Source organism: Neopsephotus bourkii, unplaced genomic scaffold (genome assembly GCF_033783945.1).
Source record: "Neopsephotus bourkii isolate Nb327-2 ecotype Australia unplaced genomic scaffold, CSIRO-AGI_Nbou_v1 NB_690, whole genome shotgun sequence".
NCBI lineage: Eukaryota > Metazoa > Chordata > Aves > Psittaciformes > Psittacidae > Neopsephotus > Neopsephotus bourkii.
In genome coordinates, this window is record NW_026901189.1 from 66,503 (window position 1) to 84,207 (window position 17,705).

The 17,705-nt window shown below is 38.3% G+C and overlaps 1 protein-coding gene across 2 annotated transcripts in view; it reads left to right on the plus strand.

The window, feature by feature from the left end:
• Positions 1 to 6,828, plus strand: part of BCAT1 (branched chain amino acid transaminase 1) — a 62,729-nt gene extending 55,901 nt beyond the window's left edge. For both annotated transcript variants that reach the window (XM_061353619.1, XM_061353620.1), the window contains one exon: positions 1,181 to 6,828. In XM_061353619.1, the coding sequence (XP_061209603.1) occupies positions 1,181 to 1,222 (42 nt within the window). In that variant the 3' untranslated portion in view covers positions 1,223 to 6,828. The remainder of the gene's footprint in view (positions 1 to 1,180) is intronic.
• Positions 6,829 to 17,705: the final 10,877 nt, after the last annotated feature.

Consider the following 17,705-nt stretch of genomic DNA (forward strand, 5'->3'; position numbering starts at 1 on the left):
TGCTGGAAATCCTTAGAACAATTTGTCCAAGGTCCTATGTAGCACCATACCAGTGTTTAGTCAAACACCTTGCGAACTACAGGACAGGAGCAGCAGGACTAGTAATAAAAAGAAAAAGCAGATGTGACATATGAAAGTCATTTAGAGGCTTTTCCTGCTGGAGTAAAGAGTAAAACAAAAGCACACTGAACATAATTTTTTTGTGGATCTAGAAGTGTATTTTTGTGGATTATTCTGATTTCGAGCTACTGTCTTTTCCTGCTTTAATGTCCTTTTATCTCCTTTCCTGCCAATGCAGGACCTGGATTAGAGTAGCTTCCTTTTATCCTCTCTGGAGAAATAACCATCAACTGATCTTTTCAGCCTACATAAAGGATCTAAGCATCTAAACAGTCTATTCCTCGGTGAAAAGTGTTTTCAAACTCTGAACATGGTGCTATGAGGGAAATGGCTCCCAGCTTTCATTTGCTGCTAGTCTGTCCACCTCTGCTTTATTTATATACTTGAGCCCTACATGCATATTTGGGGCACTCTGTAGCATTGTTGACAGGATAGGTGACAAGGAGCTTTAGAACATGGAGCCAGTTTAACAAATTAAAGTGATGCCTTGGGACTGTATCTTTCCCTGGAAGGGATACAGCTCCATGTGTTAGGTTGCCTTTGCTTCTGCCTGATGATCCTGCTGGTCTGCATATGAAAAGACTACTGGTTTTATTTGTGTTAGAATTCTCTCTAATTGTACTCTCTTGCATTTGTCACAGGTTTTCTTTCACATTCAATCAGAAAGCTGTAATAAAAAGCCACCTTAAAAATAAAAGGAAATAAGACCAAATGTGTTTATTTGTTAGAGCTTGAGTGGGGACATACTTATGAATGAATTAATGAACTAACCTCAGGGTAACTGTATTAAATTGACGGAAAGCTTTAGTGAAGCAGAACTATTCTGTACCATCTCTAGTGAGTGTCAGTATCGCTCCTTCCTAGTCTTTATTGGAAGATGGATAAAGCTTCAAGGTACCTCTAGGTTTTGCTCAAATCTATGACAGAAGTAAAGGCATAAGAAATAATGCAAACTACTATGGGTGGTGAATATTAGACTTTCTGAGGATAAAGCAAAGTTATCAATTATACACATCTACTTTTAACTTCTATTCTTAAGCTCCCTTTTTGTTTGTTTCAGTATGGAAGAGAAGACAGCGACTGGGCAGTGTTGGTGTCATGAAGGTGGAAGAGTTCAGACCCTCCAGACAGAGCAAACATGAATAATGATAACTTCTGTAGCTGTCTGTGCATAGCATAGTTCCTGTATCAGTTTGCTCCCAGGATGATTGTTTCCACAATCCAGCAAATGTGAACGCAATCATTTTGATTTCTACTGTAATCCTGTTGGTAAACACCTGTCTTGGTAGAGGTGCTAAATGTTAGCAATAGAACTTTCCTAATGGTTTTCTTAGAGCCTCCTTGTGTCTTATATACAGTCTGAAAACTTGTAAATGCTCTTCAACTGCTCTTCAGCTTGGTTTGTTTTGATTGCCATCATCAGCAGAGCGCCTTGCCATATAACACAAAGATGCCTGTTAGCTGGGCACTGACATTATTCTGCCTTTTGCTCTGTATTTGGGAAACAATTAAGTTTAGCCATATGCTCTTTCCTTTTGTACTCTACTTGTGTGGAGTTCATGAGTTCACGTAGCCCTCTTGATCCCCTCGTGCATACTTTGTCAAATAACAGCTCTGTCCTCCAGGCCCAAATTCTCTGAGTTGATCATGCTTGCAATATGCTCCCTGTTGACCTACTGCCTTTTCCTCCATGGGGATATGCAGTGGCTGCTTGGGCAGTGCATACCTCTTCAATAGTTGAACACATCCTTTGATACATGATTTGAATAGCTGGGTCAGGCTCTGCTGAGACAAGAGTGACTATGTCTGGCCTAGCACAGAGCTGGGCACTGCAGACTGTGTTGCCTTCCAAATGAGTGTCTAGAAAACAAGATTAGAGAATTGTGGCTGTGAAAGTCGAAGAACTCCTTTACAGCAGCCAAACCTTGGGCTTGAGGAATTTCTTTCATCATCCAGTTACGTAATTTAGATCAGCAAAATGTTTTTCTTGTCCCCTTTACCAATCACTGTGAAATGCATCTAGCTTCCATTGACACAGGTGTACTTTAACAGAGCCTTCCTATTAAGGAGCAAGCTATGTTATCAACAGAAAATATTTAGCATAAGAAGGAAAGAGGTTTTATTCAAACCCTGGTTTCATTCTGATGAAGCGCAATACTACTTTATATAGCACTACTTTCTCATATACAGTCTTGATACTATTTGGAAGCAATATTGAGCATGTAGCTGGGGAAATTACTTCTGCAAATATTCACTAACAATCATACTGTAATATTTATTAGTTTTCTCTTTTTGCACACAGCTTTGTTGAACAGCTTTAAGATATCTCTTGCCAAAAATAATTACCATATTCTGTATCAGTGTTCCAAAGTGCTACTTCAGTGTAAAACTGGTGGAACTTTATTGACACTAATGGAGTCCTATAAGAGGTAAAAGTGAAACATTTATTGCCCTAGTTTGCAGTAGAGATGCACCAGAGATCCCCAGATAAGGGAAATATTTAGCACTTTATTTTTTTTAAGACCCAACAGTATTTCTCCCATGCTTTATAAGTCCTCTGCAGTTACTGACATTTATTAACATAGTTTAAAAAGACATGCTATTTTTTCTAATAGACCATCCATGCCTTACACAACTGCTAAAATGTAGCCTTATGGATTTTGTGTTCATTTTTGGTCAGATTTTAAAGACAAGTCCTACTTAGCCATCACTTTCTTTTGCTCCCTCAAATCATGCCTTTTACTACCTTTCACTGCAGTCCAATCTAATATTTTAATGAAGAACAGTTGAAGGTTCTTTCTGACAATGTAACCATTGTTAAAACTTGTATAGTTTTCTCTTTAGGATACAACTGCAAGCACAAAATATTATTTCACTTATAGTAGCAATAGTATTGTGTGTTGGCTTTTCTGACCATTTGAAACTGTATTGTGTGCTGGTCTTTGTTCAGTACCTTACTATCTATTATAAACTGCTGGTATCTTTAATTAAATGGGTGGAAAAATTAACATAGGGAATATGTCAAGATGCAATGTGGGGTAGAGAGTTTTATCCAATGAGACAAGTGTCACAACTAAAGAGTGCCTTTAACTAGAGTGTGGCATGGAGCTCTCTAAAGATTATATAATGAGCAACCACAGGTGGCTTGCTTTTACTGAACTATATATTACATCCCCTTACGTTCCTCTTAGATTTAGCAGCAAATGAAAAGTGGAAATATCTAACTTAAGATGTATGGCAAAGTAGTTGTATCATACGTGAACAGTTCAGGATGTTGATAGAGTTGGTAGGTATCATATAAAAAATCTCCTTGAAGGCATCCGTATACTAGCAGTAATCTGATTATCAACCAGAATGAATAAGGACCAGAATTATTTTACTGTGGTGTAAACCTAAACGTTGTGTAAAACTCTTCTTAAATTGGATTCAAGTAATTTTATGTAAGGAGACTAGGTGGTTTCATTTGTTGTTGTTTGCACTGTTTCCTACATCTGCCAGAGAGACACTTTTTCTTTTAATGAAAATTTTGAGCTGATGGACACTTCAAAATGATGGGAGTTGAAACTGAAATGACCCACAGAAATGTTTAGACTTTTATAGCAAGGAAGAATGAAAATATGTAGAGTCTTAACATGTGTATGTTAACCGTTGTCTTTAACATCTTGGTTAAATGGTATCTGGGTGAATAGGTTCTACATTTTAAACTTTAAAACCTAAATAAGGGAGCTGACAGGTCAGTATAATACAGGAAATTCTTCTGATACTGCATGCTCTCCAACCCTGCATTCTACCACTGCTTTTTAATCCTGTTAACGAAAGCAAAGAAATAGTATGTGTAAATAATAGTGAGTGTTTGGTATTGCACTCCCCTATTTTCGCCTGTAAAATTTAGGAGAGAACTGTGGTATTCCCTAAGCTAATAACAGTTTGTAAAAGAACATCTGCACATCTTTTCTCCATGTGCCCTGTTGGTTTAATTGCCACAGATTTACATAGAAAGAGTATGGTACATCATAACTAGGCAATTATCCATTCTTCATCACTTAGTTATGGCTCTGCTAATTGATCATTTAAGACATAAGATAGTCTAACATTATGAGAATTTGAGACTATTCAAAAAAGATCAACAAATTAATATTGTTGTGTGATATTTGCATAATTGGCTGCAATTATTTAATGTTTAATTGGGTTGATCAAATGAGATTCAGCCTTTCACATGCTTATGTTTTACAAACACTGCTACTTTAACATGATAATAACAAACTCCAATTTTTTTGTGGTCTTTCTTCTCCCCTTCATTCTTTTGATGATTATTTTCAGTACTGAGCATGTCTTTAATTTTCTGTTGGGTGAGCATGATTCATGTGTAGGAAAAGTCCTTCAGATGAGAGAACTTTTCATGAAACTGGTATTTCATACAAGCTGTTGTGATATGAAAACTTATGGCTTCAGCAACTGGTATTACTTATCTAGATTGTTAACTGCAATAAGGGCAAATTCACTGGGAATTTACAGTGACAGGTTCTTCTGAGAATGCTAATAAAGCTTCCTGCTTAGGGTAGATAATCTCTTCAGTCCATAGAAGTGCAAAGCAAACATAATTTTTTTCTGGGATATACAAGGGAAGTCTGATAAGACAAAAGCAAGATAGTGAGAGCTCTCTCTGCCCAGCAATTGTTTACACCTGTTCAACTATCTCAAGCTAAAAAGCAGTTGACCTCTTTCTAGATAAACTCTTGTTTACGGTTTACCTAATTCAAAGAGATATCATTGATCCCCTCCTGTGTAATTACTTTATACTTATTTTCCCTCAGGCATGCAGAATGGTGATATGTTAAAATGTGATATTTGAAAGGTTCATTTGGAGTGCAAGTTATTTGAAATATCTGTCTAATACATAGTCTTCCAAGGAGGTAGACTGAAAAACAGCTGGAACTGATGTCATAGATGCCTCTTCAGAGGAAGAACCCTTTTGAATTCAGTGGCCTCTGTCTGTTGACAGTGCCTTGCCATGAAATAGAATACGGAGATGGTAGCACAGCCTGCCAGACTACATATGGCACATTGTCTCTCTCTGCATGGGATCCATCCTACTGATGGTAAACTTCTAGTGGCAGGCTTGTATACTGAGAGGCAGGCAGGTGTAAATGATGGTTGAGTGTGCCCTGAGGTGGGCTGTTCATTGCTGCCTTTCTTTGCCTTCCACACAGACTTGCAGCCCCTTTTCCTCAGCTTCCTATCATGATGCCACTTCGCCTCCTATCTAAAAGTGACTATTAAAGCAAATTTTGCTTTGTGTTTTGTTTTCAGCAGTAGTGATACTTAAAAAAAGAAAGACGTTTTGGTCATCTTGCAGGTGTTCAGGGGTCAGAATTGCACTTTATCACCTGCACATGTAATGCCTGAACAGACAGACTCCCACTGGCTTTGTGATCCTGGGCAAGTTATCTAACCTCTTTGTAAGCGCAGAGTAGTAGTATTACCACTTTTACCACTCTTAACTCTAATCCAGCTTTTTACATGAAAGTTATTTTACTGCAGATCGAATAAGCTTTCCAGAAAGCTTTTTAAGCAGCAGAGAAAGATGCTGTGTAGAGTCCAGTATTTGAAGCATTGCTTTAGAGTGGCAGTGTCTTGATTATGCAGGAGAAAAATGTTATTCAAATAAGAAATATATTTAAGATTTTCTGTATAAACCTATAAACAAGTAAAATACATAGTTCAGAATATGAAGTAGCATACAGAAAAATCTTGAAATGAGAATTCACCTTCACCTCTCATACAGAGCTATCTTATTTTGAAGTGATGTGCTTGAAGGAAGTATTGTACCTCTCGATGTAGAGGCATTAGATTACAACTCTTCTAGAGGTACGCTTTGTCATGCAGCACTGAGACAGACCTCTATCAATCTTGACTACAGTTTTTCTGAACTGCAGTATTTAGTAGTTAAGAAGTGTCAGAGTTGTGTTTTACTGTATTTTGTCGCTATTCTCAAGATTTGGAAAAATAATTTGTAGGTCCTAAATTATTTAAGCTAAGTAACTTCTTAATAAGTAGTTGTAGGTTTAGTCATAATAGCAAAATAGAGTATTGGTATTGCAGTAGTAAGAAATACCGTTGTAGCAATCCTTCTGTCCATGCCTTGCTTTAAACATTATTAGTGGGAATTCCAGGATATTTCCCCTGGCTACGCAAGAATCTGAGTGCCATCTGCAGCACACTTGGCAAATATATCTCCAGCTCCGTAAACAAAGCTAACTTAGCTATTACCTTCAGGTAGAACAGTCAGGTACATTAGGGCTTAGCAGGCAGAGAACAATACCGAACAGGAATAGTCAATCCTTAGATTTGGAATAAAATTTTGGAATTAGTAGCTCAGATTCTTATTAACCACACTAGCAGTGTCAACCACACTCAAATTTAGTGAAAATAAAGGTGTTTAATTTTACTAGTAGTAATAGCAGTGAATAGATCCTTGTGTCTCTCTGAACATGAATTTATACTCTTTGGTTATCTTAAAACTCAGTTTATTTTGTCTGGTTTTTACCATTTTTACCACAATCCTGAATTTTTTATCTTAAAAAAAAAGTCTTAAATTTCATGTTCATAGGAAGATCTTAAGGAGGATTTAAGACCTTGATATAGAATTTTAAAGTCTTTAAAATATCTGCTAAATAATGTTAAGGTAAAAAAAAAAAAAAAAAAAGACGACAACTTTGTGGAAGTTACTAACTACAGTGTTCTAAATGATTTTCCATTACTGGTCAGTTTTGTTTTTTACCAAAGAGGTAAGCAGGGAATAGTAGATAAAGTAAGTGTAGTGCTTTTATTCTAAGAAAGAGTTGGAAAGTTTCTAAGAGCTGGTTCTCTTAGTAATGCTAACTCTTGATAGGACCTGATTCTGTCATGCTTAGAACAGTCATTTAAGTGTGAGGTGGAGGAATTCAAAAGTTATCTCAGGCGGTACTATCTTGCAGGAACAGTTTTTCTTTCATTTTATGATCAAAGTGATCAAGATAGGAACATGGAATCTGTTAAATTTTGCACTTTCATTTTGGAATTCTGATATAGTATTACTGAGCTATTATTAGTAGGTTATGGGAAGAAAGCAAACATTCTTTATGTAATCAGCTTCTTCCTGTATTCCAAATGCCCTCTTCATTATGATTTGGTCACTGCTGGACCTGTGGCCTCTTCAGGTGAAATAACAGGGTTTTTTTTCCTCTACTGTACTCTAGTGCACTCTCGGGTTTTTATGAAGTACTAAATACCTGCAGCAAATGCCAGAGCAAAGTCTTCTGTTTCCAGAACAGGAATGCTACCAAATGAGGGTAAAATTACCCATCAAGAAAGGATGTCAGAAGAACATCATTACCATTCTCATACAGTCCAAAAGAGAGACTACCCAGGTATACCAAATGTCTTTCAGGATAGTATATTATTATTGCTATTTAAGAATGCTCTTATTCAGTTGCTTAAATACCTACATCTGTGCCTACATTTTCATAATGTGTGCCCTAGTATATTAACTGAAAGCTGCAACACACTTATTTGTCATGAAACAATAAAATATTAGGTGGGAACAAACAGGTAATGCTCCAAATCATCTAATAGTGAGAAACTGTTTTCTACAGGTCAGTGGCCCATTCTGTACCCATAATTTATACTTATTTTCTAATGGCCCAGTAGTATATAATTAACTCTATTCCATAGCAGAGGATGTTGACAGAGTGAATCTATTCCCTCCATCTCCTTGGGAGATGGCTTGGACTTTAGCTTGGCCACTACAGTAGAGAGTGATAGGGTGCAAAAGGTTCTTTGCTGTGATGGAAACAAGTAAGAGTTTTATCTGAAGCTATTTGCAAACAATTTCTGTCAAAGCTGTAAATTTGGAAAGACAGATGTCCCAATCTACCTGACCTTCAAAGTATTTAGAAGGGTACAGTAGTAGTTACTGGGATCATAGCGTATAAGCAGTGGGAAATTAACAACTTAAAGAGGGAGAAGTAAACACCTCTGAAGGGTCTCTGTTTTCTCAAATGTTAAAGTTAACTGCATACTTTACAAGGATCTGAGCATATAAAACCAGTAAAAGGCAGATGTGTGAAAAAATACTGGATAAACTAAAGGAAACTCTACCTCATTCTTCTCTAATGGTTTCGTAGAAGCACAATTAAGAGCTCCTAATGGTATTGTTATGTATGGACCATCTGGCATGAAAGAAACACTTTATATTTGTATGTCTATAAATCCTGTAATAAATGTATTTTGCTGGCAGTAGAAACAGTCTATACTATTTGCAGTTTCCCCTCATCAAATCTGTAATTATGCAATGTTTCTGTCTCCAATAAAGGAATTTAATGGGCACCTGTTTGTGGCATGTTATGAAATCATCACTGTTGAGTACAGCTAACTAAGCATAATTGTCCATAGATGGGGGCTGTTATAAAATACATTCTTGAAAGCTGGATTAAAAAAAAAGAAAAAAGAAGGAAGCATGGCATTTAAGACCAGCAAAGAAAGATGCAAGTGGTAAGAAAGAAGTTAACTCTACAGTCAAATTGCAAAGCCTGTATTCTGCCTTCTGGCTTCCACCGAAGTCTAAGAATATGACACTCAAAGGAAAGAATGAGGTTTTAACAATGGCAGACATGCACCTACCCTGCCAAGCCTAGAGCCTGAGCCAGTTGTTTCACTTGAAGTAGAATACTGGACAAATCGAGCAGCAAAACAGCCTACCTGCTAGCCATATTGTCATGAAACAGTGTTTAACATGCCAGGACTGTGTAGCAGTGATTGAATACAGCCTCCATTCTAAGGGTTTTGGGGCAGTGAACTCAAGGGAGAGAAGAAAGCCAGAAAACAACTTAATGCTTTGAGCACTTACTTCACAAGGCAGTTCTGAATAGTCGTTACTCTAAAGTATATCAACTAGTGGGAAGCCCTTTGAAGATGGAAAGCACTGAAAGTGAGTGTCATTAAAATCTTGACATTTGCCATGTGTAGTAGCTATATTTACCAAAACACTTGACGTATTCCCCCTTTTCAGTGAAGGGAATGCTGTGATTAAAGGTAGTACTGATCCATGCTGGGGTAAAGTACACATCAGGGTAAATTTTCCATCTGGTTTGGTTCTAAGTGACTTCAGAGAAAGCTGGCATGGATACAGGACACTTTAATGAAGCTGTAGATAGTTAAATACTAACAGTTAATTACTGCTAGGAGAATGAGCCTAATATGTCAGAATTGGGCTTTATTCCTGTATGTTTGGCCTCTCCACTTTCATCCTAAGGGAACCTTTCTTAACTGTAACTCTAGTTTAAGCTTCAGTAAGACAGCTTTCAAAACCTGTGTATCCCAAGTAGTAATGACTTGAAGATCAGTTCTAGAAGGTGCTGAGTGGGCTTCAGAGACAGACAAACCTGTGCCTTTTAGCAAAACTTAAAAAGACCCCTTTATTGCTCCCTTTTGAAATATCTCAGTGGATAGCAATAGTTCTGTTCAATAAAGCACTCACAGCACCACCACCAGCACTGTATTCTTGATATTCATGGGGATGGAGAATATCCATTCTGAGGACTCTGATCTGGGATACATAGTCTTGTAAAGTTGCTGTGACAAAATAATCAGGTTTAGAATAATACAGGGAGAGGACAAAGCAGAAGGAAAAGTCTGCCTTGGAGATTCCAATATAGGCAGTCAGAATTAGAAATGTCAGTTTTGAGGGTATATCAACAAAAGTGTTGAATTTCAAGTTTTTTTTCTTCCTTCCCTTTTGCTTAGTTTTCTGATACTGGGGCATCACAGTGGTGAATTTAACAGAGCTGCTAAAGAATTATCCTGTTGCCAAGAAGAACAAAATTTTCTGTAGTAGCACCTTTGTCGTTCATGATGCTTCTCCAATGAGGAACTTGTGAAAGAAAATACAAGAGTGCAGAAGGTGTCTACTTCTCTCTCTTCCAAGGGAATAATTTTTAATGCCAAGTAAAAAAATATTTGCCCTGCTTCACCTGCAGGTGGTATTAGGTCTGTACAAATTTAGCGTATTAAATTCTGAGCTTTAACAAAGCCAGGTTATGCGAAACAAAACAATTTATCTTAACTCATATAAACTCATCTGGGTCATTAAAGGAAATTATGTTCTCATGAAGTGATTTCAGAACAACCTCTGGTTTTAACTTTTTTTTTTTTTTCCATCTTGCTCATGGAATAATTCTTTCCAAAGGTTCAGCTTGGTTAATTGATGTTTAGTGGTGTGTAGGCATTTATCCTTTACTTTGATGGCCGTATAGGCTAACACTTTTTAGAGTGAGGTAAAAAAAAAATCATATGCAAAGAAAGTATCCTAACAAACTCAGTATTTGTGAAATAAGTACCTAACTCTAAAGGATAAACAGAAAAACAAATGTTTCAAATGGATAAGTTCTAATCACAGACTGTGTAAAATGCACAAAAACTTTAATTTAGAAACTCTATAATTATCCAAGGAAATTAATAATTAAATATGCCAAATTGTCTTCTTATTGGATGAGAGAACAATTGCATTTCTAAGCCACAGATGCATATTCATACTCCACAAAACATGCCTTTCAAACAAAAGGCTGATCAAGTCAATACTGATCTACTCTACCATCATCAGTACTGAGTATGTATCAGTACTGAGTAGGTATTAAAAGATCCCTCTGGGCCTGCCCAAAGCAGACATAGGTAAAGCCCTGGTCTAGATGGGGCCTATGCAGCTGAAGCTGTGTCATGATATGGAAGAGTGTGCTCTGCAAGCTTATATGTGCAAGGGAGGTAATTTTATACCCATTCTTTACAGATACAAAAATTAGATACCTGCTGGGAGGCTGCCACTGCCAGAGGCACTATCACCTGTAAAACAGCTAGGGCTGTTCTGACTCATTTTGATAGGGATGAATTTATCTAGAGTACCATAACTAAGCTGAAAACGACTCTGACTTACCTGCCTTTTAGGTGAAGTTTACGTAGATCATCACCAAGCAGAGCCAGTAGAAACAATGATGTCAGTGGAAACTTCAACTGGTATTAGCTCAGATCCTAACTTGAGGTGATGTTCACACTCTGAGCATGATGAAAAGAATGGCTCCATTCTTCTTATTTCCAGCTGCTCTGTTCCTGACCTTCCCTTTGTGGCACTGCTGGCACCAGAGCAGTTGCAGAGAGACCAGACCACTGCTTGACCACAAGAAGGCAGAGGCATGTTACAGACTCTGCACAAAGGGAGGTCAGGACTGCTCTTTCAGCCATGGCAGTTTTTACAGAGCTGAAGCCAGTTAAGAAGTCATGCTCCTATGAAATGTTGCGATTTGAGTTTCTCCCAGGTGCTAGCCATTTTTATTATGGCTCTTAAACTTTTATGCACCAGACCTTGCTTAAGTCATTGCTGAATTCTTGGTTCTTTTTTTTTTTTTACCTTCCTTTGGCTTGTACAAGCCTTACGCATGAGCAAAGACTGCAATATTTGCTTTACCGTGAAGTCCCAGATTGGAAAAGAAAAGAACTGAAGATTTTGTATTTTCATCACAAGGAAATGGCTGAAGACTGTTTAAAAGATAGTGAAAAATACTCCCGATTTTTTAGGACATCTCTTTGCATAAGAACTAGAAAAAAAAATTTAAATTTCCACAGATCAGGCTCTGTCCCAATATCTTTTAAGTCCATTGCTTTGGATACTACCAGCTAAGGCTCACATTGTTCTTAAATGCTTATAAGCATTATAAACATTAACAACATTCCCTTCCTGCACTACAGAATCTGTCCTTACTTATATCATGCAAAGAACAGAAAATCTGAGAATGTCAAACCATGCTTGATGCCACAGTATCAGAAAACTAAGGAAAATGCAAAGGAAGAAAAAAACCTCAAATTCAACACTTTTATTGACATACCCTCAAAACTGGCATTTCTAATATTGACTGCCTATATTTCTATCTTGAAAATGCACTTCCAGAAATACCAACCTCTAAGCATAACTCATAACACTGATTCTCTTTGCTATTCCCTCCTTTTGCAGGTGGAATATTTTTATGACTTGATGAAAAAACAGTTGAGTTTGAGCTAAAGTCATGGTTAGAAATCCTCCTTAATCAGTTTTCTGCAAAGACTTTTCCCCCTAAAGAGGTAGGATCAGTAGCTCACTTGTCAGGACAGACTTCACCTGTCCTATGCTTGCTGTAATCAAAATGCCTACTTGGTTGTCAGGTGGCAGCAATCTTCACACTGTCATGCATGTGAGGTCGTTATTAGGATTGTGAAGGTGAGACGAGAGTTGGTTATCTGTGATACATTGCCTTACTAAGAGAAATGCCATTTTCTCTTGCTCTGTTTTGGTATCTTCATCTGACATTAGAGATAGTGTTAAGCTGGGAAGTGCCAACAGCTGCTATCAGGTAAGTCATTAATCAAAAGATTTTCAGATTTGTCAATGGCTGTGCCAAGGACTTTTCAGGCTGCAGAGTCTATAGCCTTCATGTGTGCTAAGGTGGAGAGCAGGGAAAAGTACTGCTGTGTATGCTTTTCTGAAGTAGCAAAGAAACCCAGTTTCGGGAATGCAGGGTTTACTTGCATGGCACACTTCAGGATTCCTGAGTGAGGAACTTGCTTTTTGCTGTTTGGTTTCTTCAGACTCCTGAAATGAGGCTTCTTCTTAAATGAGGCTTCTTTCTTAATTTCTGTTAAATAAAAAGGCTAAAGAAATACTACCTAACTACATTGCTTGTATTTTTGCTGTCATGGAAAGAATCTGGTGAGACCCCAAATGCTGCTGTGCTTTCTCTCTCATGCAGTATGTCCTCCAAAAAGGCGAAGTATGATTTCTGTTTTACTTATCTATTTATTTATTCAGGGAGACCAGACTACAGTCTGTCACCCTAGGTAGAGGCTTATTGAACAGCATGTGCGTGTAAGCCTTGTAACTGATACTGGCATTATGCATATGAACCATGACCAATCAGCAGATTTTTTAAGTCAGATGGCGGCTCTGTTTTTGAAAGATAAGTCTCATGGAGTTCCTACCTTACAACTCCTTACCTCTGCTAAGGTGAATCTCAAGAGCTTGATTATACCTCTTACAGATATTTAACTTACAGAGTCCCTTGGAAAGATTCCCTTTGTTAGTCTACATGCGGCTACATCCAAACAACACAAAGGAGAACTCCTTATTCCACATTTTGTTTCACATTCCATCAAAAAGGATATCCACATCTGTACTATTTCCTCATTTTTGCATATGTGTAATATTGGCAAGCTTTTTCATTATGGATAACATCAACTCAGAAGGGAAGAAAGATGTTAATAAGGCCGAAGTTCAGGCTGACTAAAGGGAAATTCCCCAGATTTTGTAGGATAAGGTCATATTTAAAAACAAACTTTATTTTCTGAGCACATACATATCTCTGCCAAACCTCACAGCCCCTTTGTGGCAACTTTTCCCTGGAAAGAGAAAGTAACATGAACAAGGCTTTATTATCTGTTACTACGATTATAGCAGCATAAGAGAGAGCCAACAATGTTTGACCAAGTGAAACTCTCAACAAGTCATACATTAAGTGCAGGGCAAAATTCATCTGCTGTAGAGTTGTTTAATCTTTTTTTTTTTTCTCTGATAAAATATTTATTGTCAGAAAAAATAATTCAGTGTTTGCATGGAGCTGATAGCCAGAAAAGGTATGGTTTTTACCTTAAAAAATTAAAAGTAATTTTTCAGGGAAAAATAGAAAATTATGACCCACAGATCGTCAGGAGTCAAACAAGTACATTTTAACAATTACTGTTTCATTCAGTCCTAAGACGGTAAATTTGAGATCTTTCACAGGAAAACTGAAAATCAAACTGAAATTACAGTAAATTGCTAAACCCGTGTCGGCTTCTAATGATTTATTTTTAAAATACACTGCTTCTCTTGGTTTCCTCTGCAGTGCATAATATAAATTTATCAGATAAGAAGTGATTTTCATTAGGGAAAAATTATAAGCAATCTGGAAAGGAAGAAAAGATTAGCCGTTCCCTTGATCAATTACTTTCTATGCCTTTGAGCAAGACAGGTAACTCTCCTAGCTCCTATTTTCCAGCTGTAAAATGGGGATAATAGTTCTCAGCAAGCTGAGTGATTCCTGTGAGGATAAGTGCATGACAGGGTGTATGATCAATGAGCAATGGAGGGCCATATGGACCCACCATGGCTGCCTTCTACACATTAATTTGTAATAGCATGCTTATTCTTTCAATTAAACCTTACAATCACATTTCTGCCAAGCTCAGTGTTGCTTCCAATTTCAGTGAAACTTCGCAAGCTGGAACATTGCCTACAGCTGACAGTGACATTTAAATGCAAGAAAATCAAGCTTATGCATGGCCAAACCTTCCATAATTCCCCGCCTTGTCAGTCTACTGTATTGATTCTGGTTTAAACAAATAAACACCCAGCTCATTTTCACCTAACCTTGGACGATTTTACGTTGCCTAAATGTTCCCCTCCAAATCCCAGGTGATACCTTCTGGGATTTTGAGTGTTCAAGAGTGGATTAATCATACCAACAACAGGCATCTAGGCACAGTGCTATATTTTTGCAAAAGAGTGCCCAGGCCCCTGAAATTTAAGCCCTTCCCCTTTGTGCATGGGGACCAAGCACAGCTTGGACCTCAGAGGAGGCAGACCAGTTGCAAGAGGAAGGACTTTGTATACTGCACCAGAAAGTCATCTTTCTGTGCCTAACATGTTTAGTGCCTATATTTTTCTTTTTTGCATACAGAGTTTTCTTAATTGAGGACCGGTTGTTTTGAAGGTACAAAGTTCTTTTATGTTACAAACCAGCATAGAGTAAAAGAATCCACACAGGTGAGACTTAAAGCATTTACTGTGTTTATTTTTGTGATCTTGACCCAAGCCCACATAACCAGGAAACCCCACAGCCATCTGTGGAAAAAACAACTCATTGGTTATTGCTTAGGAGAGAAAAGATGGGCTTGAGTTGCAGTTCAGTGACTCAACCAAAATGTTTCTGCTCCAAAGCTGTGTAGCTGCCTGTGCAGTTCATAGCAGCAAAAGCCCCTTGGTGACTCTGTGTGCTAGTGAAGAATTGAGCATTGTGGACACTTGCTGAGCTGTGCCAGCCCAGGCCAGGCTGCAGTTGGGCTGGCTCTGCTCTCCATACCTGCAGGCAAGTCCCCTCTACAAGGAGGTTATTCTGCAGCTGCCTTCTGGGTCCTCTGTGTAGCACCACATTCATTTAGCTGACCAGATAGTCTTTGGGTGCATGAGGTGAAGTAAGGTAGCTGAGACATAGAAAGTAAAACCCATGTTTGGCCTCATCCTTTCTGTTCGCAAATGAAATATTTTTGCTGCTTAAATGCACTCTATAGTGCTGGTTTAAAAGAAAAAGTAAGTACCAAAAAGATTCTTCCATGACCTCCACTACAGAAGGAAGAGCTGACAGCTGCCCTGGAGCCCCTGCAGTCAGTATCTATTATGTTCATGTCTGTGTCTTGTCCCTGCTTTGGCTTTTCCAGGTTAATGCGATTTTCAAATGCCCGAACTGCAGGAACATTCATTCCCTGATAAAACACAGTGCTCCCAAATTTTTCTCCTTTATCTTGCACCTAAAATCTGCCTTGTCTCCAGCAATCAGGTTGTGACCCCTCTGATCTTCACTGGCAGAATCACTCTAGGTTGTTTATCACAGTTTTAACTTTCCAAGCAAATTATTCTTTTAACTTGAGATGCCTGATTGGATCTTTCTTCCTACCTGAAGATGTCTGTCAAGGGATATGTGCAGTTCTCTGCTTTCCTTGAAACCTGCAGGGAATGTGAGAACTGGTGCTGTTTTCCATGCAAAAAAGAGGAAAATAAAGAAAGAGCCTTGCATATTTTCAGTTCAAAATAGCTTCCTCTGAGTAAACGCAATACTGCAAAAGAGAACAGTAAAGCCTCTGTGAGGTACTAATGGATTTTTAAGCCTGCTGTACATAATCAACCTCCAACCCTGCTTACTACCTAAGTGTGATATTCTGAGCTCTTATGTCTATGCCCAGTTGCAGTCTGTCAGTGCAGACATACAGCTCCAGCTGTACCAGTGAAGATGTACTTTTTGTTTGTACAATACCATACCTGGCCATGGCACCACAGAGGAGAAGTTATATCAGGAAAAGCGCATTTTTGCTAGAACAGTGGAGTCATCTGGGGCTTTAGTTGGCACAGCTATGCTGGGGAAATCACAATTCACCATGCTTCTAGTTGGCATTGCTATTAGCAGAAGTTTGGAACAGAGTCGTAGTCTCACAGGACTCTCATAGCTCAGGAAGAACAGATTGTCTTTAAACTTACTGATCCCAGGCGACTCAGGTCTGGTGTTTTCTTGACAGCCCTGGGAGCTTGTGTGAGCTAGAACAGGCTTTTGCAGAGCTTTTGTAATGTACTGTGATTTGTTTCAAATTAGAATATGCCTCCTTCACCCATGACTTCTACCACATTACTTACAGGAGCAGATTTCAGTACTGCCTTCTTCAGAAGATAATTTGTAACAATTTTAACGGTAGCCTATAACCACTTACATGATAGGAGAAGTTTGCTAATAGATTGGGAAATCGAACCTTTTTACCTTCCCGGCTTTAAATCTGGTGCAGGGAAAAAACAGATTGACCCTCCTGATGAAAAACCATCCTCTGCCATCCAGCAGCTTGTCCTCCAAAAAAAAACCAAAAAACCAGCAAGCAAAGCCAAATATAGAGAGCAGAGGTAAAGAGTGTGTTTCAAAATGAAACGTTCTATATCAGTCCTGCCAAAAAACACAACAATATTAATTCGTTTTGTACTTATTTAAAAGCTTTAGTATTATGTTTCTTCCAAACCAAACAAAAACTTAAATAAAATCTCCCTTATGCTGAAATAATGTACAAAGGGGAGCATTTGGGACAGTCTACCTAAGGATGACCCACAATCACCATCCTCCTCCTCCCATGAGCATTACCTTACAAGTTTAATTTTGTACATCACATTCTCTACTTTTTCATTTATATGCCACAGATCATTACCAGTAGTATTCAGATTCATAGTAAAGTAACTTCTAATTATTTGAATTTCATCATGCCATTCACTTTTCAGTCTTTATGCTGATCTGTTACAAATTTCCCTGTGGGAGGATGCCCTTAGTAGGTACATGGCAGCGTTACTGCTTGTGAACCTGCTGTGCTTGAATCCTACAGGGTGATGTATCTGCAAAGTATCTTTGTACCTTTGCTGTACATACTGTGTGCCAGAGCTGAGTGAATGTGTAGGGGTCCTGCCAGGCACACACTCTTCACCCCACTGGGGGCTCTGTCTAAGGAGCACTGCTAATTTCCTGAGTAGATGTAGCCGCCACTACTAGAGTTGGACATTTTTTTCCCTACTGAGCATCAGTCTCATGTTGTCCTTTATATCGGTCTAAGTTAAAGCTGGGCAGTGGGTGGGCCACATCTGGTTCATAGTAAGGTTTTACTCTCCCCTTCTCTCCTCTTGGCCATGCTGGCAGGACAACATGATTGCAGCCACTGTTGATGTAAGGCTCTGGGGAACAGGGAAAGGA